Consider the following 21,672-nt stretch of genomic DNA (forward strand, 5'->3'; position numbering starts at 1 on the left):
AGTGGATCCGACCCCCAGAGCTTGTTATTTTATGTGTGGGAGTAAAAACTCTGTCCCAAGAATTAGTATGTTACTCGCCTACTGACACAGTGTCACCACTTGCTCCGATTCCATGTATGTTTCTTCCCCGTATCAGGCCAGCCCCCACCGCAGTCCCGGTGGTAGACAAATATACCACCCCTGCCAACTTCGAAACCTTGCCATTTGTCACTGAGGCTTTCGGACCATACTGTGAAGTTATTTTAGTGTCGGCCGCAGTATGGAAGGCAGGAGACCCCTTTAGAATGACCATCCTACTAGGCACCACTACCACTGAAACTGCATCAGTCACTATCACGCCCCCTTCAGGCACAGTTCTCTCCTTTGCTATAGAACGCTGGGAGAACCTGACCTGGATTGTAAAACAGGAAGATCTAGCCAAACACGGCCCACCCGATTGGATTCTGGTTCAACAGACGCCCGAATGCCAAACCAAGCCCCTAGTAGAGAAATTTCACCGGCTTGGGCTGCTCTTTGTAAATTTGACTCACGAACCAGGCAATTATTCCCTGCTGATCCGGACCCAGGGGACCCACACCATCCAAATTGACCCTTTGATTGCTAGCAATGAACAATTAAGCCAAGGCGGCACGCATATAGTGGGCTCCCATGTTTTGAAGACTGACATTCGAGAGAGAGTTCTAGTCCGCCCGCAAATGTCTTTAAAAGAGATCCGCATAGACTTAGCTGAGCTGAATGTAACCCAGAGGCTGCCGCAGTGCGCTCCCTATCTGGAGGCCGGTAGCAAGGGTTGGAATGCATGGCTACAATTGTGGATCGATCCCTCTCCTTCTCTCTCGCGTGCCAGACGAAGCATTGCCGACTGGACTGCTCCTGCAGCCGGAGGCTTAGCAATCATGGATTCGGTCAATATTGAGACTCTCGCTAATAAGTTTGCCCATGTCACGACTAGCATCTCCGACTTAGGTAAACCGGTGGTGCAGTCCCTAAATTCCATTTCAAATGGGCAACACGAGATCAGCTCCATTTTAGTTAACTGGGAGAGTCAAATTGAAAGAGATTTTTCTCTGCTGCTCAAAAGCAACACAGTCTTTTGAATGCAACGTGTCAATAGCCATGGCATGTATGCAAGCCCAACAATTAAACCAGGCTGTGGCCATGGGGCTAATTCGGCAAGCCACGGATGGGCATTTGCCCCTGGAAATTAAAAGATTGATTATGCCCAAATTGTCACCCTTAGAACTGGAGCTTGAATCCTGGTGGTCTCTCGTAAATTCCTCATTCTCACCGACCACCCAGGAGCTTAAATTATTTTTATTAACGGCCAGTGCGCACGAGTCATTCCACGTGTATCCAGTCGTGCCTCTGGGACTCCAAGTCAGCGACACCGAGGTCCTCTACGCCCGCCACCCCGACCATTGGGCCCGCTTCACCCCGACCGGATGGCAGCTCGTCAGCCTCCAAGGGTGCCAGCATCGAGACCAGACCGGCTTCATCTGCCAGGACCAAGCCTTTGCACCGCATCACCCCTGTGTAGCCCCGCAAGTCGCCGCCCTCAATGAGTGCCCTTTCGAGGTCGTCCGGGAAAACAGCTCCGCCGTGGTCTACCTTGGGAAAGGATGTGCCTGCGTGCGAACGGCCTGCGATTTTGTGGTCCTGAACTCGTTCCAGCTGAAGCCCGTGATTCCGGGAGTCAATCGCTGCTTTTGCAACCTGTCCTCGGTGGCAGCCTGCGACTTCACCTACACGGTACCGGTCTGGACCCAAGAAGAGATCCTGGTGGCACCCTCCATCTATCGTTATGTGAAGCCAGTTTCCCTTGGCATCGGTCTGGAATTAATCCACGAGCTCCTGACCCACCCCCAGCTCCACCGCACCCTCCAGAGCATCCAGAGGGACGGGGACACTACTGCTTTGGTTGTGTCCCACAACGGGAAGGAGATTTTGGATCTTGCCCAGCGGATCAAGACCACCGGTGAGCATTCGTGGTGGGAGACCCTTTTTGGCTGGAGCCCCACTGCCACTGGAATTTACAATTTGGCTTTGCACCCGATCGTTGTTATTTTGGCCTTTCAAGTTTTGTTGTGCACCTCACTACTTTACTTGGGCTGCTGGAGCCGCCGACAGCTCCAGCAACTCCAGCTGTCTTACCGCTTGGATCATTATAACCCCGACCTCCTTCTGCCTTAGTGGTTGTTCTTGGCGCCCCGTTTTTAGCCCTTGTTTATTTTGTTGCTTGTGTGGTTACGAACTATTCTTGTGCATTTATGTGTAAGAACTCTGCACCGGCCCCATGGACGCTTTGCTGCCGGACACCGCTCCGAGGCCCTCTTGTGGACTAGGGGGGGACATATTACTCTGCCTCCCAGCCCACGGCCCATCTCCAAACGACCGCCAGCAGCGCCACCTCCATGAGGACTAGAACTGTGTGTCTGAAGCCCTTCTCGCCGCCTGCCGACCCTGCTCTGCGGATTGACGCAGACAGCAAGGGGGGGTGGAAGTGTGTTTTGGAACACATGGACTGAGCTTACTTGTTCCTGTAAATATGCAACCCAGTCTAGCAGCTGTACTGCGGACTGAGCCGTCTGTGATCTTTGTTGCTCTATTGTTTTATGAATTTCTTCCCCTTGCTTTTTATGAATTTTACTCCCATGAATTCAGCCCCGAACTAGTCCCTCCCTCTATCTACTGCAAGTGCGCCCATGAACTTTATCCCGATGAATTTGATTTTAACCTTTTGAATTGCCTTTTTAACCCGACTCCCTCCGCCGAGGCAATTCTAGTCTATTTATTATTTTATGAATTTGATTTTAACCGGGACCCCCCCCCCGAACGGTCTCTTTTTAAGGTTATCCAGCCTTGATTTTAACTCCATGAATTTGATTTTAATCTAGCCATATTAATTTGGTTTTTAATCGCAGAGTTTATTTTTCTGTCCCCCATGAGCCCTTCCGCCACTTACCCCCCCCATGAATTATTTCCCCGCACTTGCTTTTACTATTGCTGCTATCATCTATGAAATCGGTTTTAACTTCCTGAATTATTGTTTTAGCCCTATGTATTTATGTATTTATGATTTTAACCATTTATGAATTAGTCTACCCTCGATGAATTGGTCTATGCCATGCTTGCACATTTCACTTTACCCTGTATGAATTGCTTTTAATTGTCCCTGCTTTTATCTATGAATTGATCCATGTATATTAATTGCCCCTGGTTTTTAGTGCTTTTTAACCCACCATGAATTCCGTATGAATTACCTCCCGCCATGAATTGATCAATGTTCCCACACATGAATTGTTGTTGTTCATATACATGAATTGATCATTGCTGCCTATCACTATGAATTACTATTGCTATGAATTATTACTATTTATTCTGACAATTGCACTTAGCACACCCCCTGGTGTGAACCCAGAGACCTGCAGCCCATTGGCTGATCTAAATTTGCACTTATTCGGATTAGGTGGTTCTCCAAACTAAATTTTTGAGTGACACCTCCTCCCCCTTCCCTTCCCACTCCTTCGCTCGAAGCTCGACCACCGGACATTGCCGACCACCTCGCCTTTGAAGTCAAGTTCGGAGACCCGCGCGCCTGACGACACGGGGTCTCCGAGGGGGGGAATTGTTGCCAAGCAGGCCCCCTCCCCTGCTTTAAAGCCTGGTATGAACTGTGTTAAAGTTTCCTGCATTACTGTTTCACTGCTGCACAAAGACTGCCCTGCACGTGTGTGTTCTGGTACACGTGTCAGTTTCCTGCCTGCGTGTCAATTGCCTTGCTGCTGCTATAGACTGTGTAGTTTACTGACTCCATGTTTGGCTAACTGCACAAAGGACTCTCTTTCTGGGCAGCCCTGCCCTGACCTGTATCTGGAATTCCCAGTGTGTGTTTGGACTTTGCTACAAGTGTGCCCCGTGCCTGCATTGCCATCTGCCACGGACCGTGCCTGTTCCCTGCTTTGGACTGTGTTTTGTGTGCTGTTCCCCCTGCCTCCATGGAAGCCTGCCTCATATGGGCCCAAGCCGCTGTTAGCAGCCGGGCGCCTGCCGGGGAAACCTCCAGCGAGCCTGGCTAGGCGCTCCCTGGTCAGTTCCCGCCTGGAGCCTCCCGCGGGCCGGTCCCCGAGCTTGCCCTCGCTACCGGGCAGCCTGCTATCCAGCCCCAGCTATGCCCAGCCGGCATCCATGTTCTCAGGCAGCCAGAAGATCCTGGGAAGAAGACTGCTTTGAGAAGCCATTTCGGCGAAGCGGGCACACCACGTCCGCAGCGAGAGCCCCTCGCCCCGCTCTGCATATCTTAGGAGCCGCCCCGGAGAAGGAACTAAGTGCCGACCATCCCAAGCACTTAGAGAATGCATCTCAAAGGAACCTCCGCATTCCAGAAGCTGATGACATCAGGACAAGCCCTGTCCGCTGGAACATCCTTTCAGCCCACTTGGATTTCCCCCTCCCTCTTTTGTCCCCTCTTTCTGAGGTGTCACTTATCACAATCTGATTACCAAAGTGGCCCATCCAAGCCATTCAGTGACCCATTAGACCCTTTGTTTTAATCTGTGAGAACCACCAAGTGCAGCACCAGCCCCAGGGTACGTTTTGGGGTATTTAAGCTGGTCTCCCAGACCACTCGGTGCCTAGGCCATTCCCTATCCAGACCTCCTTGCTGTCCGTCTGTGGTCCCAGTGCTGGCATTGGGCCACCCTCGCTGCTGTGTCTCTGCTTCGCTCCAGGATTGTGAGTATTTCCCTTATCATCGTTGGGAACCCGCTAATGCGAACGTCTCTGTATTTCCTACTCTATGTTTCCTAGATCTTGTGTGTTCCTTGTATGATTGTGCAAGTTAGGCTTACGCCACACTAAAATACACGTGTTTGGAACTTATTCGTTGTCTGCCTCTTTTTCACTAGAGTGTCTGGGATCGGGACCTCCGTATACATAGGTTATGATCCGCGCTTAATATTAAAGTTACAGACTGCTATAGCTAATTCCCCATTACAATAAAGAGCAGTTCTGGTAACATGCACTAATCAAAAATTCCTCACTTCATCCCAACATGCACAGAAAACTATGCAAGACAGAAGCACAGCCACCACGACTATATGGACTCCCTAAAATTCATACGGATTCAGTCCCACTCCAACCCATTGTGAGTGCCATTGGTTTGCCGACATATGAATTAGCTAAACATCTGGCCGATCTTCTACAGGACCACATCAGAAAAACCACGTCTTACATCAAAGATTCAGCACATTTCATCAACAAAATCAGTTCTCTGAAACTCAATCCACAGGACATACTAATCAGTTTTGATGTTGTATCCCTGTTTACTAAGGTTCCAGTAAAAGACACAATCTCACTTATTAATCAGATTTTTCCAGAAGATGTAACAGCCTTATTCCACCATTGTCTGACAACCAGTTACTTCCAATGGGATAATGAATTCTATGAACAGATGGATGGGGTGGCCATGGGAAGCCCTCTCAGCTCAGTTATAGCAAACTTCTACATGGAACGTTTTGAAAAAAAAAGCTCTAGAAAGCACCCCACAAACCTACAGTCTGGTTCCAGTTCGTGGATGATACCTTTATCATTTGGCGCCACGGTGAGGAAGAATTGATGGAGTTTTTAAACCACCTCAACAATATCCACCTGAACATACAATTCACCATGGAGAAAGAAATCGAGGGTAAACTTCCATTTCTAGATACCTTGGTCATCCACAAAGCAAACTTTGTTAGGTCACAAGGTCTACAGGAAACCAATTCACACGGTTCAGTACTTACACAAAAACTCCAATCACCACCCTTGACAGAAAAGAGGCATAATAAAAACATTAGTAGACCGTGCAAGACGGATATGTGAACCGCACTTTCTCAATGAGGAAATTAATCATCTAAACCACGCACTTCAGGCAAATGGCTACTCCAGAAATGAAATCCGAAGAGCGATTAAACCAAGGATAAATCAAACAACCAAGGAAAAACAGTCTCCCACAGGAAAAGTGTTTTTGCCATATATCAAAGGAATCACTGATCAGATGGGAAAGCTTATGAAAAAGCACAACCTACAAACAGTATTCAGACCCACCAGAAAAATACAACAGATGCTACAATCAGCAAAAGACAGTAGAGACCCCCTCACCTCTGCAGGAGTATACTGCATACCCTGCTGGGCAAGTTTACATTGGGACCACACAGCGTAGCATCCAGACAAGAATAAAAGAATGTGACAGACATTGCAGACTTGGCGATCCGGAAAAATCAGCAGTGAATGAACATGGCCTACCTAACTCAAACAGGACACCGTAACCTATTCCAGAACACTAAAATACTAGACAACACTTCTAACTACTTCATCAGATTGCACAGGGAAGCCATTGAAATTCATAAGCATAAGCACAATTTCAACAGGAAAGAAGAGACTTTAAGAATGAATAATGGTTTCCAGTTTGGTGTAGTGGTTAAGAGCACAGGACTCTAATCTGGAGTCCTCCACTTGAAGCCAGCAGGGTGACGTTGGGCAAGTCAAAGTTCTCCGGAGCTCTCTCAGCCCCACCCACCTCACAGGGTGATTGTTGTGGGGTAATAATGGCATACTTTGTAAACCGCTCTGAGTGGGCATTAAGTTGTCCTGAAGGGCGGTATATAAATCGAATGTTTATTATTTTTATTATTATTATTATTATTATTATTATTCCAGTCCTGAAAAACGCCAGGCTAACAAAACACTCTACATCTTACAATAGCCCTGCAGAGAAGATTAGCATATCAAGCACCAATCCATATGCAGAAGAACCTCCTCAGGATACAGTGAAGCCTCCCTTCATTAGCATTCCACACCCTGGGAAACTCTTACAGGATGACTCAGCCCAAACCCACCTTCCTGAGTAGATATAAATTACCTGCCAACATCTTCTCCACACTGTGACACTGAGAGATCTCTGCCTTTTGGTGCTACACCTCTGAAGATGCCAGTCACAGCTGCTGGCGAAACATCAGGAACTACAATGCCAAGACCACGGCAATACAGCCCGGAAAATCCACAACAACCAATAGTAACAATAGTAACTAAAATAAAATAAAAATTGTGACAATAGTAACGAAAAGTGGTATATGTAATTCGTGGGTGTTATTACTGGAATTATATTATTCTTGCAGGGGTGTAATTTCCCAAGAAGAGGACAGAAGCTTGGCTTCAAATTGGAAGGATTGTGAGAAAGGACTCTATCACTTGGTGGGATCCAACAAACTGAATTTGCTTACGTTGAGTGGTTTCATACAATGGTCGAATCCACATCCACCCCCATTACCCACATGTTTATCGGATATCTTCCGTTTGCCTCCAATCCGCGATTTTTCCCTCTCCGTTCACATTCCTGCTTCCAATCCGTCTTTCTCGCGCGTCCCTCCAGTCACATGGCCGCTCGAAAACCGCTTTTTTGGGCGGGACCTTTTTTCCCTGCCCATTTTTTAAAATTTTTTTGAGTGCACTTTTCCGTTATTTCGATCTTGCCTTATAAAGAAACATCATTGAAGATAATGATGCCTCTCTTTCCCCCACTGACAGCGCTGATGGCTCTCTCCCGTTTCTTTTTTGGAAATTTGGAATCACGTGGGAAGCTTTCGTGGGCATTTCCTATGCAGGACAGTTCAGTGCCTGAATTTTCACTTCCTTGGAGTGTCATTATTTCAATATTTCATAATTTCGATATTACAGTAATATAAAATAAAAAAAATAAAAAAGTTAAAAAGGAAGTTTCACGAGTCTGTTCTGAGGATGGATTCACCCCAAAATGACTTTTCAAACTACCAGATTTGAAACAGCATAATCAATAAATCCAATGCTATGAAGTCAAAAAGAGTCTTTTGCAGACTACGGAGCACTTGCAAGTTGAATCAGCCAATAGGAACTCTCGGAACGGCCAGAGAGACAGGAAGGGGGGTGTTTTTTTAAAAAACCGCGTAAATTGCACATTGGCCCGTTCACGGCCACCGTGAAACTCCCGTTGAAAACCTGTGACCACATATTCGGGAGAAATGCAAATGAAATGCGTCTGTTTAATGAGGTAATGTGACCGGCACTCGGGATTGCGTGGGGAATGCAGGGAACATGCGACTTAGAATGAGTAATGTGGATTCGACCATTGTTGCATGAAAGTTTCTGGTTTTGTTGTGCTTAGGAATTTGGTTAAAAAATAGTTGGTTTATTCTAATTGTTAAAAGGTTTGGTAAAAAAAATCTTTATACTTGTTTGAAAGTTTGCTTCCTAAATTAACCCCATAGAACCCAAACACTCACACTGTGTAATCTGCCTTGAATAATAACAGTGCGCTTATATACCACCCTTCTTGACACATCAGTGTCACACGAAGAGCGGTGAACAAAGTATTGTTATTATCCCTACCAGACAGCTGGTGAGCTGGGGCTGAGAGGAGTGGCTTACCCAAGGCCACCTGCTGAGGTCATGGCAGTTGCAGGAGTCAAACCAGCAGAGTCTTGATTCACATTGCAGCCACTTAACCACTATGCTACAGCAGCTCAGTGAGAAAAGTAGACTATAAATAACATAAATTTAAAAAAATATAAAAGAAGGCTTGTGCTCTAGTGGAATTGGATAGTCTAAGGGTGCTGCTGAACTCTTTTTGATTTTGCTACCACAGACTAACACGGCAAACTCCTTTGAACCTTTACACAAGCAAACTGATCCCCACACCAAAAGGAGCTGCCTGCATCTCCATATCAAAGGAGTTGTTTGCATCCCCCCTCTCCCCCCTCTATATTTGACCAGTTTCCTTCTGCCCTCCATGCATCTGATGAAGAGAACGTGATTCTCGAAAGCTTATGCTACAATAAAATTGGTTAGTCTTAAAGGTGCTACTGGACTCTTTTTGATTTTGCTACTACAGACTAACACCGCTAACTCCTCTGGATCTAAAAAATATATATTACCCCCCATGCAAATCCAATCCCCATCCCTGCATGGATGATGAAGAGTGAAAAAAAATCTGCCCAAGTTGTCCTCTGAGAAATCAGTCTGGGACAAGCGAGGTCAGAACAGGGATGCCTTTGCACACATGCAGAGTGAGGCTTGGGCCACTTACTATATTCCTCAGCCTCAACTACCTCGCAGGTAGTTATGAAGCTAACGGGTGAGAAAGACCTACTCTGAGCTCTATGGAGGAGATATAAATGTAAAATAATATAAATTAGATAACAGAACAACCTATAATGTAGGTTTAAACATCCAACAACAACAAAAAAGCAGGCTAATACATAAGGTTGCCAGCCTCCAGATAGTGGCTGGAGATCTCCCAGAATTACAACTGGTCTCCAGGCCATAGAGATCAGTTCACCTGGAGAAAATGGCTACTTTGAGGGGGGGGCTCTAATGAATGATGCCATGCCAAGATCCTTTCCCTCCCCAAACCCCACTTCCTCCAGGTTTCACCCCCCCTCCCCGATCTCCAGGAATTTCTCAAGTTGGAGCTGGCAACCCTACTAATACATAAAAATAAATGCACTGATTATTCTGAATGGTGTATCCGGATGACAGTATCCCCCCACCCCTCACCCAATGATTTTTTTCTATCTAGTGTATACTTTATTCTATTTTTCCTTCAAGAAGCTCAGAATATCCTTCTCCTCGCGTCTATTTCACACAACAACCCTGCGAGGAAAGTGACTGGCCCTCAAACACCCGAGTGAGTGGGAACTGGAACGCAGTTCTCCTTCTGCTAGTCCAGCTCTCAGGCCACTACACAATAGTGGTGGGAAAGGGACCCCCCAAAGGCCCCTCACAGTTGCCTCGGTCGGGGACCGGGAACAACAAGGTACCCCAATAACAGGCTAGCACGAAAGAACTACATCTCCCACAATCCGTTTACCAAACCTCCCACCGGCGGCGGCTTTTGCGCATGCGTATTGTCCCCTCCGAAAGAACAGCAAGAAATCATAGTTCAAACTCGTCCTTCCATCATGCAGCGCGGCAGCCCAGCTCCCTCCCGTCCTGCCGCCGTGAGTTGCGCAGGCGCGCTTGCTTTTCGTCCGGCCCCAGTCTTTCCTTCCGGTTGGAGGCCGCCATTTTGTTCTTCAGGTTGATTTTAAGGCGCCGCCGAGATGCCCGAGGAGCCGGACCGGGACGTGTATCGGGAACCGCCGCGCCGCACGCCGGCTCCCAACCGTCAGTCGGCCGTCCCCAACCCCATCGACTTCGTCGAGAAGATATTTGTGTACACGGTCGACGGGCCGGTCACGGCCTGGAGGAGTGAGCGGAGGGGGCGGGGCGCGGCGGGCGGGCCTTGGCCCCTCGGCGGCGGCGGCGCCTCCCTTCCTTGGGTGTGGGGGGGGGGCAGGTTTACACGCTAGAGTCCTTATCATTTATACCCCCGCCGCCTCTCTCTGCAGGGGGACCCAAGGCAGTTTCTCCTTCCCTCGTCACAACAACTCTGTGAGGGAGATCTGGCTGAGTGAATGGCCCAAGGTCAGCTTCCGTGGCAGAGTGGGGACTCGAACCCAGGCCTCCAGACCCTAGTTTGAAACGCCAACCACTGTACCACTAGCTCTGTGTTATACTTGATGTGGTTTCTTGGGAGGGGAAGTTCCAAGGGGACGCAACAGCCTTTTCCAAGCTTAGACCTTGCTATTTTAGCACTTAGTGTTTTCCCGGCTCTCCACACTTCCTCTTATGTTATCTCAGATTGTTACAGCAACCCTGTAAGGTAGGCCAGGACAATTTCCCCCACTCGCTTCTCCCTGAGCAGATGGTGTGGCATTGCAGGAGTATAACCTCAAGGTTTCAGAACTTTGGCATGTATTTTGAAGGCAGCTGAACTTTTCACTTCCAGACTTTGTTGAACGGCAGCATGCAAAGTACAAGTTCTACTATTATCACCAGAACTTCCGACGCGTCCCAGACCTTACAGAGTGCCTAGAGGATGACCTCGTTTGCATCTTTGAAGCTCAGCAACAGTGGCAGAGAGACTAGTGTGTATTTCTGCAATTGAGTTTTCTTGACCAATGGTATTTGGGGGTGGGGAATATTTTTGTGATTTTTTCAGTTAAAAGTGGGAAGAACTATTAATACAACACTATGAATGTTTTCACAGCCTATATCTCTGATACAGAGTTTGTTCAGTGTACAGGCTTGGCTAATTATTTCTTGTGGTGTATTGTCGAAGGCTTTCATGGCCGGAGAATGATGGTTGTTGTGGGTTTTCCGGGCTGTATTGCTGTGGTCTTGGCATTGTAGTTCCTGACGTCAGGAACTACAATGCCAAGACCACGGCAATACAGCCCGGAAAACCCACAACAACCATATTTCTTGTGGCATTCTCATGATTGTATTTTTCCTCCTTTTAACAGTAAAGTTGATCAAGAAATAGTGAAAATTGTCCAGGACAGGTTAACGGCTTGTACTCAGCGGGAAGGAGAAAGCCACTTCCAGAACTGTGCAGGGGAAATGCAGCAGTTCAAAGATGTAGCCAAGGCCTACCAGACCAAATGTGAGTTGGTATTGTGTGGGGCATCCTCCAAGCACAGAATATGCAGATAGTTATTTAATAAGAGGGCTTTGGGAAGTTGCTCTCCATAGTGTGTTTCTCCAGCTGCTCATAACTTTTCTTCCTAGATGGGGATCTGGGTGCCTATGGATCCGCTCGGAGTTGCTTGATGAAACAAAAACATCGCATGATTGCAGAAAGAAAGGCCCAGGCGGCTGCTAACCACCACCACTAAGGGGCCTGTACCTGGGCCTGAAAATTGATTTTCAAATCTCTCAACATGCTTGTTCAGTATGAAGTGATAATATTGTACTGAACTGTTAGAGCACTTGTGTTCTTTCAACCCTAGTGAAGAATCTGCAAAGCAGCCATAAGCATGATCGTTTCTGGAATGGAAATAAATTCACTAATGTACAAGGATCAAGGGTTTCATTATTGGTGTATGCATAGAGAAGTGACAGGGGAAAGATGATGAAAGTTACAGGATTTATGCTTAACTTTAGTAAGAGGATAGCAGCTCTGATCTGGATCTGTAGCAGCAGTACTTAAGGACCTGAGGAACATACCGGTCTTCAGGGTTTTGGTTTTAACCTTTAACGCCCTTAGTGAACTGGGACTGACATACCTGCAGGACTGCCGCTCGCCATGTGTTCCCTGGAGGGCCCTTTGTTCAGCAGACCAACATCTGCTGGTGGTTCCCAGCCCCAGGGAGGTTTGTCTCATCTTAACCAGGGCCTTTTTGGCCCTGGCACCAACCTGGTGGAACTCTGTGGAAACAGGCCCAACAAGACTTGCTACCCTTTCACTGGGCCTGTGAGGCAGAGCTGTTCCGCCAGGTAACCCTAATAAAACCATAACCACCCCCCGTGAGTTTTGGTTGTGGAGGGATGGTGCAATGTAAATGCCACTGGGTTTTATTAGTTGGAACTGTTTTTATTATGCTACCTTTTTTTATACCCTGTTGTCATCCATTCTGAGCCTGCTTGCAAGGAGAATCTATATATATAACTGAAAAGAGTCCAGTAGCACCTTTAAGACTAACCAATTTTATTGTAGCATAAGCTTTCGAGAATCAAGTTTTCTTCGTCAGATGCATGATACAGAGACTGGTCAAATATAGAAGGGGGAGGAGAGAGAAGAGGCCATTAGGGGGGGAGGGGGATGGTGCAACCAAAACATTCCTTTGCTAATATATGTAAACATCTCCTTTTGCTACCACAGACTAACACTGCTAACTCCTCTGCATATATAATTGAGTAACCGTGTTTCAGGTAACTCACTTTATACCCTGGTGCACCACCAGAGGGCATTGCCGCAAAGGAAAGCCCAGGTAAACTCACCATATCGCTCCAGAAAACATGATGGGATGCCCAGGAAGAAACCAGGACCAGAGCAGGTGGCAATGCCCTCCCCAAGCCTTAACCTGACAGGTATTAGGTGCGGAGCAGGTGGCAATGCCCACCCCCACCTTAACCCAGCTGGTATTAGGAGCGGAGCAGGTGGCAATACCTGCCATTGCCTTAAACGAGCTGGTATTAGGAGCAGAGCAGGTGGCAATGCCTACCCCCCTTCACCCAGGTTTTATCAGGAGCAGAATAGATGGCAATGCCCACCCCTTTAACCAAGCTGGGATCAGGAGTGGAGCATGTGCCAATGCCCGCCCAGCGCCTTCACCTGGGTGGGATCAGACGCAGAGCAGGAGGCAATTCCCTTCACACGGCCAGGATAAAAAATGTGGCAGGTGGCACTGACCACACCCTTCAACCTACTGGAATAAGGCACTGAGCAGACAGCAATGCCCACCCCATCTTCTCCCTGTCGCAATCAGGTGCCAAGCAGGCAGCAATCTCCACCCTCTTTCAACCTGCCGGAATCAGGAGCAGATAAGTTGGCAATGTGTGGACCCCCTTCACCCAGCTGGGATCAGGGACTGCGCACATAGCAAAGCCCATCACCCGCATTCGCCTGTCACGATAAGGCGAGGAGCAGGAGGTAGTGCTTGCTCCTCCACCCTGCCGGGAACAGGTGGCAATGCTCACCCACCCCCTTCACCCAGCTGGGATCAGGCTTGGGGCAGGCAACAATGCCTGTCCCCCTTTACCCAGCCATAATCAGGCACAGAGCAGAAGACAATGCCCGTTTTCCTTTCACCCAGCTGGGATCAGGAGTGGAGCAGGTGGCAATGCCTGCCCCCACTTTACCCAGCCTGTATCAGACATGCAGCAGGTAGCAAAGGCCACCAGCCCTTCATGTTGCTGAGCTCAGGTATGGAGCAGGTGGCAATGTCTCCCCCCCCCCCACTTCACTGGCCAGGATCAGTGATGGAAGAGGAGGGAATGCCTGCCTGTCCGCTCTCCCCTTTCTAGAGCCTGTTGTATTTTTTCCCCACGACGGGCTTTGTTTCTAGTGGAATTAATATTATTCATCCCCAATATAGCTGCAGTACCTGTTACCTCATATCACTTGTATGTCAATTGAAAATTAGTTTCCAGGAGGGTTAATACAGCAGCTGCCACCGATTTTCTTCTGCTCTTGGCCTTGTAAAAGAAGCATTTGCCCTATCTGAACAAGTGGTTTAACTATACACAACTGGATGGTTCCATATTTTGCTGCTACAGCCACATCTAGTGCATCAAGAATCCACCAGACTTCACCAGTTTGAATCTGCATTGCTGCTCAGATTTATTTCTCAATGATGCTTTCAACACAAGGCCTTAACGATCATGGCTCAAGACATATTTTCCCCTCCCCCCCCATTTAGCCCCTTGCCATACCCAGCCTGATGAAGGGTTTTCTGAAGAACTCAAAAGCCTGCACATCATTTGGTTTGGCCCTAGTAAAAAATACAGTGGGACTTGGTGCTGATGAAGTGACTATGTAGACAGCTGCATTGGTCATTTGTCTTTTATTTCTTGTACAAAAAGCCATTAGGTAGTTGCCACAGCAGCTGCCTGGGTCCTCTGCACAGAGACTCTGGCGGCATGGGTCTTGGCCAGATGATCGGTGAACTCCTGCAGAAGCAGCACAAGAGAATTGTGAGTGGGCTCCGCAACCTGCTGTGCGTTATCACATGCATCTAGCACCCAGGGTGGGGAGGGGAGGTGTGGTCATCTTCCACAGTCCAACCTGAAAACAGCTAACTTTTGTGGCAGTGGTATTTTGTAACAGGAAAAGTGCAGGGCAGTGGATAGGGAGATACCAAGGCAGATTTACAACTTGTATTAGCACAAAGGAGGTAAAATCATAGTTGAAGACTATAGACTTATGTACTGCTGTTCTAGATAGATTAGAGCCCCACTCAGAGCTGTGAACAAAGCTCCTCCCTCCCTTCTAAGCTCAAGGTGGCAACTGCGGTTCTTTCCTCCCCATCTTATGGAACACCCAGCAAGCAGCTGATCCAAGGTCCTCATGTAGTGCATTTCCTAGCAAAGTGAGGATCTGAACCTGGATCTTCCTAGCTGCCCCCCTAAGCCCTTGAGAGAGGGATGGCACTAAACGATTAAAACTATTTCCCCTACCCAAGTTTATGGCCCCCACCCTCACTGCTATTCATTTAGCCTCTTTACCTGGTAAGGAGACTTGGTGAACACCGTCTCTTTCCAAAGATCAGGCGTCAGGTAACTGTACGTCTTTGAAATGGCATCAAAGGTGGCCTTAGCTAGGGAAAGGTCAAAGACATCACAGCTGAACAAAAAGACATCACAACCACACACAAGCCTCCTGCATTAAAGTGCCTGTCCATGAATATATTATGTCCAAATGTTGGCTTTCAAAAGGAACAGGGAGACCACTTGCCAAGCCTCACTGCCGTGCATACAGCAAACCAGTTTGCTTTCCCTCTCAAAAAACGACAGTTGCCCCACTGAGGTCAGGTGCAACTGGGCAGAGCTGAGAGAGTTTGAACAGAACAAGTCCCAATTGGCCACACTCCATGTGGTGATCCAGGATACAGCCATGATCAGGCAACATTTTAAACTATATGCCTAACGAGCTCATTCTGCAGCTTATATTTTGCCAACCTGTTGTCAGCTGCGCGGTTAGCACAGCACACACTCTGTCTCTGAGTATGCTGCGCTGACCTTGCAGCTGGAACCAGACATGTAACCGTACTCAGGGGAGAAAGACTTAGATTGCCTTGTAATCTTCTGCCGTTTCTATCGACTAAGCTATTGTGTTCTCATGCAACTTCTGAGGTTTTCGCCACCTAAATGCAATCTGCTCTAAGAAAGGGGGGGGGGGAATAGTACGCCCTATATCAGTAGTGCCTTTGCCTGTATAATCATTCCTGCCAACTTTCTCATCTATGGATGTACCCATGAACTTAATGAATCCCTGAATAAAAACCTTTTCAATCAATGCATTGGAGTGCTTGCTGTGAGGGGTTGGGGGGGGGGCTACCTGCCATGGACCCATCCCTAGAACTGACACCTGTATTCCATAATGCAGACTGATTTTCTCAGTGAATTTAGAGCAAGAAAATGTCACAAAAAGGCATATAAAAGTCAAATGATCAGAGGAAGATGGCTCAAAACCCATCTAAGTACCCCAGGATAATTTGGCAAGTCAGCTGCCAACAGTGGAAACTCTTGGAAATGCTTTATGATGCAAGAAGTATGCTTGCAGTCAACACACCGTGCACAGTCCCAAATCAGACCTCAGCTCTTGGGCATTTGGCTCTCATTCTCCCTTCAAATACTGATGGCCTGTTGGCTTTAAAGATTAGATAGATCAGCATGTGCACAATCTATGCCGAGTCTAGGGCAGGGCCACTCAGGGCAAGATGAGCAAGGAGGAAGGGGGCAGCTCCATCCCAAAGTATTTGAAATGTCATCACAGCTCCCGGAATTGCACTCCACCCCTGAATCCAGCTAAGCCCCCCTCTAGTTCCAAGCATGGAAGCTTACCAAAGTTGCCCAATGTGGCAGTGCAGCCCCTGGCAGAGGTGTAGCAGTCATCAATCCCAGCCATCATCAACAGTTTCTTGGGAACTGGGGCAGACACTATTCCAGTGCCACGTGGTGCAGGGATGAGGCGCACCAGGACAGACCCGCAGCGGCCCGTCACCTAAACAGAAACTCACTGTCAGGTGCAAAGCAGCTCACACAGCACCCTGTTCCAAGCCTGCTTTAGAGACCCAAGCACAGGTCTCGTAGAACTGGGCCATTACCTTGCATGGCACCGTGTGGGGCTTGCCAATTTTGTTACCCCAGTAGCCACGCCTCACTGGAACAATGGACAGCTTAGCCAAGATAATGGCCCCACGAATTGCTGTGGCAACTTCCTTTGAGCATTTGACTCCCAGACCAACGTGGCCATTGTAGTCACCGATGGCAACAAAGGCCTGAAAGAAAAGCAAGAAAGCCACGTCAGGCGTGTGCTAGTGTGCAAATACCCCTTTGCTCTAACAAGGCAACAATCCTGAACCAGCCTTTCTAGCCAGGCCAGGTAAGTGGAATCTAAGCCTATTAACTCTATGTTGCCCACACTACTGGGCCAGGATTGGGAGACTCAATCATCACCCGGAAACCTCTCCCCAGGGTAGGGGCTGAAGAATTCTGTGGCCTGCAGTCTAAACTAGTACCTCTGAGACTCTGGCGCTAGAATGGTGATGCCTGCATGTGTGCGACCAAGCTGGGGATGGGAGTGTGGCTCAGTGATACAGCATCTACTTTGCGAGCAGATCCCAGGTTCAATCCCCAGCATGCCAGTTAAAAGCAATCGAAGTCAGCGAGATTTGGGGATGAGACCTTGGAGAGCTGCTGCCAGCCCAACAAGTCAACACACAAGCCTAATGGCCTGACTTAGTATGAAGTGGAGCAAAAACTCAGGAATAATAGTGCCGATTGCATCTCGCACGAATGACCGTACTGGGACAGCCTACAGTAAGAAGGAACTCACGCAGAAGCTTTCCAAACTTGTGAGCGCCCCACGTGCAGGTCTTGGTGTATTTATTGTACACACACGCTAAGGGTCAGCCATTCTGGAATGTGCTTATTCCAATGACGGAGCACATCTCAAGAGGCCTGGCGAAGCACAGAGCTACGGAGGTTACTCAGCCCCAAACTAAACCAAAGGAACAGAAAACATTACCTTGAACCTGGTGCGCTGCCCTGCCCGAGTCTGCTTCTGAACAGGCATGATCTTCAGAACTTCATCCTTCAGAGAAGAGCCCAGGAAGAAGTCAATGATCTCCGACTCCTGCAAGGCCAAGATTAGCTGATCAGCTACTGGAGATCTCCAACTCAAAATCCAAGACAGCTTTTATCGTTGCTTGATATTATTCCAACAAACTCTAAAGGAAGTCAAAGCTCCTACAGCAGTACCTTGATTGGAAGGGAAAAGAGGTAAATCTCTTCCAGAGACTTGATTTTCATGTCCTTGACCAGGCGGCCGAGCTTCGTGACTGGAACCCACTGCAGAAAGGAAACCAACCAGTTAAAACTGAACAGTATACTGGGACCTCAGCAAAAGGCATTGCCAGCCAATCTATACAGTCAGAAGGCCAGAGAGTAGTCTTCAGAGAGCATGTTGGGGTGCCATTCCTAAATTGTTCAACCAGACAAAACAACTGAGTCATGTCCTACACATGATCTGCCTTTTTTAAACCAGAGAAGAGCATTCAAACACAGTATCTGGCTGTCCAAGATCACCTCTAATACATGTGTAGGGTTTTTGAAAGACTTAACTACAGACACTTTTATGTTTGTATCCTCATAAAATACAAGAGAATATGACTAAGGCTAAGGAACTCCAGTGAATAACATCTGAGCAGACCTGACACTACCCCATCCTAATCTTAGTTTACTACCGTATCAGCTGGGACTGAACCAGATGGCATTTCCTGGAGCAAACTTAAGGTTTTAAGAATTTTGATGAGACACAATAACCCCACAGTTTTAAGACTGAAGCTTGATTGGGCCAGAGAAATCAAGCATCCAACTTACTTCTTTATCTTCAGCTTTTCCTCGTGCCCCACGTCCTCGGCCACGTCCTCGACCGCGTCCTCTGCCACGGCCACGGCCACCACTGCCAAAGCCTCCCCGGAAGCCCCCTCTGACAGCCCCTCCACCACCGCCTCCTCCACCACCTCCTGCAGCACCGGCGTCGTCCGCCATTTGCTAAGGAGAAAAAAAATCCACACACGATACTTCATCCATTCACTCAAGTTGTCAATTGTCTAGCTAAAACCAGCACAACACATAGAATCATACACTGGATTACCTAGTTCAAACAATGGCTATCAATTTCAGCATGCCAAGTAAAGTTTCTTAAGAAATTAACATTAAGATGTTACAGGCACCAATCCCAGGCTGCAAGAAAGAAGCTATTACGATTCCTTAAGAATAAACACAAAATACTTAAGGGAACGTGATTCCCCACCCCCGCCCATTAGCTGTCATAGTCACGTAGAAGGAAGACAGCCTTGAATGTGAGGCCTGCGCCTTTAAAAATGCTGTGCGCAAACAAAAAGCATTGTCAGGTGAAATTTTACTTGTTAGATGATACTCTTTAGAATAAATAACGTACTCATCCACCCCACACTTCCTGAGAAATACTCCAGGAGGCATACACATTATTCCCTCGGCAGAAGCAAGAGAAAAGAGTAGGGGTTTGAACTCTGGGGCCATTCCTCTTCGTCTGTGGGGATCCTTGCAGCGCTCAGCTTTTACTGGCCCTCAAATCAGTCCCCCAGAGCCCCACCCTATCATACAATTCTTGCCAGGGATATTTTTCCCAATAATCTCCCCCCCCCCCCGAAACTTAGTAACACAATCGATACAAATAATAACAACTGTGCTTCTATGCCACTGTTCTAGACAGACGAGTGCCCCACCGCAAGCAGTGAATACGTATTATTCCCACAATACATATGGGGGGCTAGGGCTGAGAGTAGAGGCTTACCCAAGGCCACCTACTGAGTTCATGGCAATAGTGGGATTCGAACCGGTAGAGTGCTAATTCACGCCCAACCACTTAACCGCTGTGCTACAGCAGCTACACGCAAGAGACCCGGAAGATACCATTTCAGGCTGTGAAGGGGGTGTGTGTGTCGCTGTATTGTAAGGAGGGGCACAGACAGGCTAGGTTCGGGGGGGGGGGCATTCCAGTATGCTCAAAAAACAGAACAGTCCAGCAAAGCTTCATCCACGGCTACCTATCGGAAATCGGGCCTAGGACGAGCACCCAGTTCTCTGAGCTTCAAGACCGGCCCTCGAGAGAACGAGCGCCGTCTCTCGGAGCCTGGAGCCTGGAGCCAGCCCTAAGCAGCCGCGCAGCCCTCGGCGCGCCCCTCACGCAGCCGATGGCGGCAGATTCCCTCCCCACCGCCACGCGACCCACACTTACGTGTTCGATAAAATAGAAGGCCGAGAGCGCGCCGCGAGGGCTATTTATTGAACGCAAAGTCTCGCGAGATCCGCCTCCCGCCGGTATTAGCTCCGTTTCCGTCGCATCCCTGTTTAATGCGCAAGCGCAGAAGTGATAGTCTGAAGCCTGCGGGCGAGGGTGGTTCCAGCGTGACTCGAGACAACCCCCTAATTGGCGGCGGTGGGCGCGCGTGCAAAGGCGGTAGGTGGGGCTGCTAACGAAGGGCGCGGGGGTGGCTGAAGGGGGTGCAAAGGACACGTGTTGGGAAGTCTGGAAGACGCTGAATCCCAAGTCTTTGCAAATTCAGAAGTTGCGCGGGTGTCTCTTAAGGAAACGTGTCAGTGCTTCTCTTTATGGGCACTACGTATCCCAGAACGTGCATTGTTAACTAGTACTTGGAGTAACTGGGTTAGTTATGGAAACTACAGCCGCTGTCAATTTGCAAGGTAAGAAACGTTGCTTTGTAGTCAAGACGTGGCTCAGTGGGATAGTACCGGTTTGAACGCTGCAGCTCTTGGCCTTATTCCTGGCCATCTTCTGTTAACAATACTTCAGGTGTCTTGAAAAATTTGTGCTGAGACGGACACAGGAGATAATACGGACCTGACAGACTAGGTGTATGACCTGATGTGAGATGGTTGCAAATGGTCCCAGTGGGGCTTACTTAGACGTAAGTGGACCTCGCCCTTTTTATAAAGGCAACTGTTGGTGACTGTAGAGCTGCCCTCGTGTACGGCCTCATCTCACTCCTGTGTTGTACTTCAGGGGAAAGCTCCCTTAGAGCCTTTGCCACTATTCCAAAATCCTATAGTTTGGCTTGCCGAGGGAAAGAAGTAGCTGTCAGGCACCAGGGCGATGTTCAGGCTAGACTGTGCCTCCAGTTGTGTATACCTACCATAAGACATTCCCTTTCAGTTGGAAAAGCTGTACAACACTTATGCTAAATAAAGCACATGGAGTTTTCTTCTCAGGTGCAGTTAAGATGTGCAGTGTATTGCAGCCTCCATTGTATGACTACCAACAGTTTTAAGGCACTGTCTGAAAATCATCTTTGGCCTCTTTCAGTGGCCTTGGATGAGATAATGGTGCCCACAGCAAAGAGAGCATTAAGCTTATTGCCCTTGAGAATGATCTGTGGGCAATAAAACCCATGCTCCTATACATCCACTATGGGGAAGGAGTAGTGTAAACCTGTAATGTGGACTGCAGTTGCTGGCAGGAAATGAGACTTTGTGTACTAGCTGGGCTCAGGGTGTTGATGCTTCTGTTTCTCTTCCAGCATCACCAAAGAAGAGAGCATCTTGAAGAACCCAAAGTGAAAAGTAAAAAAACTGAATCTCATCTTGTACTGTTAAAGAGGAGAGGGGTCAAAACAGGCAACAGTCAGAGTGGCTGTCTTCAGACAAGAGGAGATCCAGCTTGCTGTTGCACACAGTTTTGTTTGCTCTGAGACTAATGTAGGAGTATGTGTGGTGTTGTATTTCTCAGAGTTCTTAAATCAGGAGAATGTAAATGAAGTCAAGCTTGCCAAGTATTGTGTGCTAAATTTACACCACAAGTCTTTAAAATGTATGTATTTAGGGTGTATGTAGGTTTCTGACCAGGAAGACTGGTGCATTTTTTTGTATTGCACTGTTTTTATGGCTTCTTATGTTATTGATAATCCTTTTTAAATAAAGTTTGTTAAACTTTTTAAAACATTAACAAACATTATTTATATAACTTTACACAATGATGAGTTTTATATTGATATACCTAGTGGTGCATTATTTTTACAAATAAAAACATACTTGAGTATGCCTCTTGAGTGT

The 21,672-nt window shown here is 47.8% G+C and overlaps 2 protein-coding genes, 1 long non-coding RNA gene and 2 other non-coding genes across 6 annotated transcripts; 3 read left to right on the forward strand and 2 right to left on the reverse strand.

Moving 5' to 3' along the window:
• The first annotated feature begins 10,050 nt into the window (after nt 1-10,050).
• Nucleotides 10,051-11,914, forward strand: NDUFB10 (NADH:ubiquinone oxidoreductase subunit B10). Its single transcript, XM_054992595.1, has 4 exons — nt 10,051-10,260; nt 10,841-10,979; nt 11,358-11,497; nt 11,623-11,914. Exons 1-4 carry the CDS (start codon nt 10,113-10,115, stop codon nt 11,727-11,729), a joined length of 534 nt encoding a protein of 177 aa, XP_054848570.1. The 5' UTR covers nt 10,051-10,112; the 3' UTR covers nt 11,730-11,914.
• A 2,468-nt stretch (nt 11,915-14,382) lies between these two features.
• Nucleotides 14,383-18,612, reverse strand: RPS2 (ribosomal protein S2). The gene is made up of 7 exons (XM_054992594.1): nt 18,439-18,612; nt 17,818-17,907; nt 17,585-17,692; nt 16,662-16,835; nt 16,399-16,558; nt 15,061-15,152; nt 14,383-14,505 (listed from the first exon to the last, which is right to left on the reverse strand). Exons 1-7 carry the CDS (start codon nt 18,607-18,609, stop codon nt 14,422-14,424), a joined length of 879 nt encoding a protein of 292 aa, XP_054848569.1. The 5' UTR covers nt 18,610-18,612; the 3' UTR covers nt 14,383-14,421.
• On the reverse strand, nt 15,253-15,392 carry LOC129340756 (small nucleolar RNA SNORA64/SNORA10 family). Its single transcript, XR_008598059.1, has one exon. It is a non-coding gene; the product is annotated as a small nucleolar RNA SNORA64/SNORA10 family (small nucleolar RNA).
• A 1,359-nt stretch (nt 18,613-19,971) lies between the features above and the next one.
• LOC129340479 (uncharacterized) lies at nt 19,972-21,660 on the forward strand. Of its 2 annotated transcripts, none has more exons than XR_008598018.1 (2): nt 19,972-20,062; nt 21,141-21,660. It is a non-coding gene; the product is annotated as an uncharacterized LOC129340479 (long non-coding RNA). The 2 variants fall into 2 exon arrangements; XR_008598017.1 differs by lacking the exon at nt 19,972-20,062 and adding an exon at nt 20,097-20,307.
• LOC129340768 (small nucleolar RNA ACA64) lies at nt 20,895-21,025 on the forward strand. The gene has a single exon (XR_008598071.1). It is a non-coding gene; the product is annotated as a small nucleolar RNA ACA64 (small nucleolar RNA).
• Nucleotides 21,661-21,672: the final 12 nt, after the last annotated feature.

This window comes from Eublepharis macularius, chromosome 12 (genome assembly GCF_028583425.1).
Source record: "Eublepharis macularius isolate TG4126 chromosome 12, MPM_Emac_v1.0, whole genome shotgun sequence".
NCBI lineage: Eukaryota > Metazoa > Chordata > Lepidosauria > Squamata > Eublepharidae > Eublepharis > Eublepharis macularius.

Excerpts from the sequence above, each read along its gene's own strand:
- RPS2 (XM_054992594.1), bottom strand. The coding sequence starts at position 18,609 with ATGGCGGACGACGCCGGTGCTGCAGGAGGTGGTGGAGGAGGCGGTGGT. Across the intron at positions 16,559-16,661 it reads CCCACACGGTGCCATGCAAG|GTGACGGGCCGCTGCGGGTC; the intron begins GTAATGGCCCAG and ends GTTTCTGTTTAG. Across the intron at positions 15,153-16,398 it reads TGCCACATTGGGCAACTTTG|CTAAGGCCACCTTTGATGCC; the intron begins GTAAGCTTCCAT and ends ACCTTTCCCTAG.
- NDUFB10 (XM_054992595.1), top strand. The coding sequence starts at position 10,113 with ATGCCCGAGGAGCCGGACCGGGACGTGTATCGGGAACCGCCGCGCCGC. Across the intron at positions 10,261-10,840 it reads GCCGGTCACGGCCTGGAGGA|ACTTTGTTGAACGGCAGCAT; the intron begins GTGAGCGGAGGG and ends TTTCACTTCCAG. Across the intron at positions 10,980-11,357 it reads CAACAGTGGCAGAGAGACTA|TAAAGTTGATCAAGAAATAG; the intron begins GTGTGTATTTCT and ends TCCTTTTAACAG.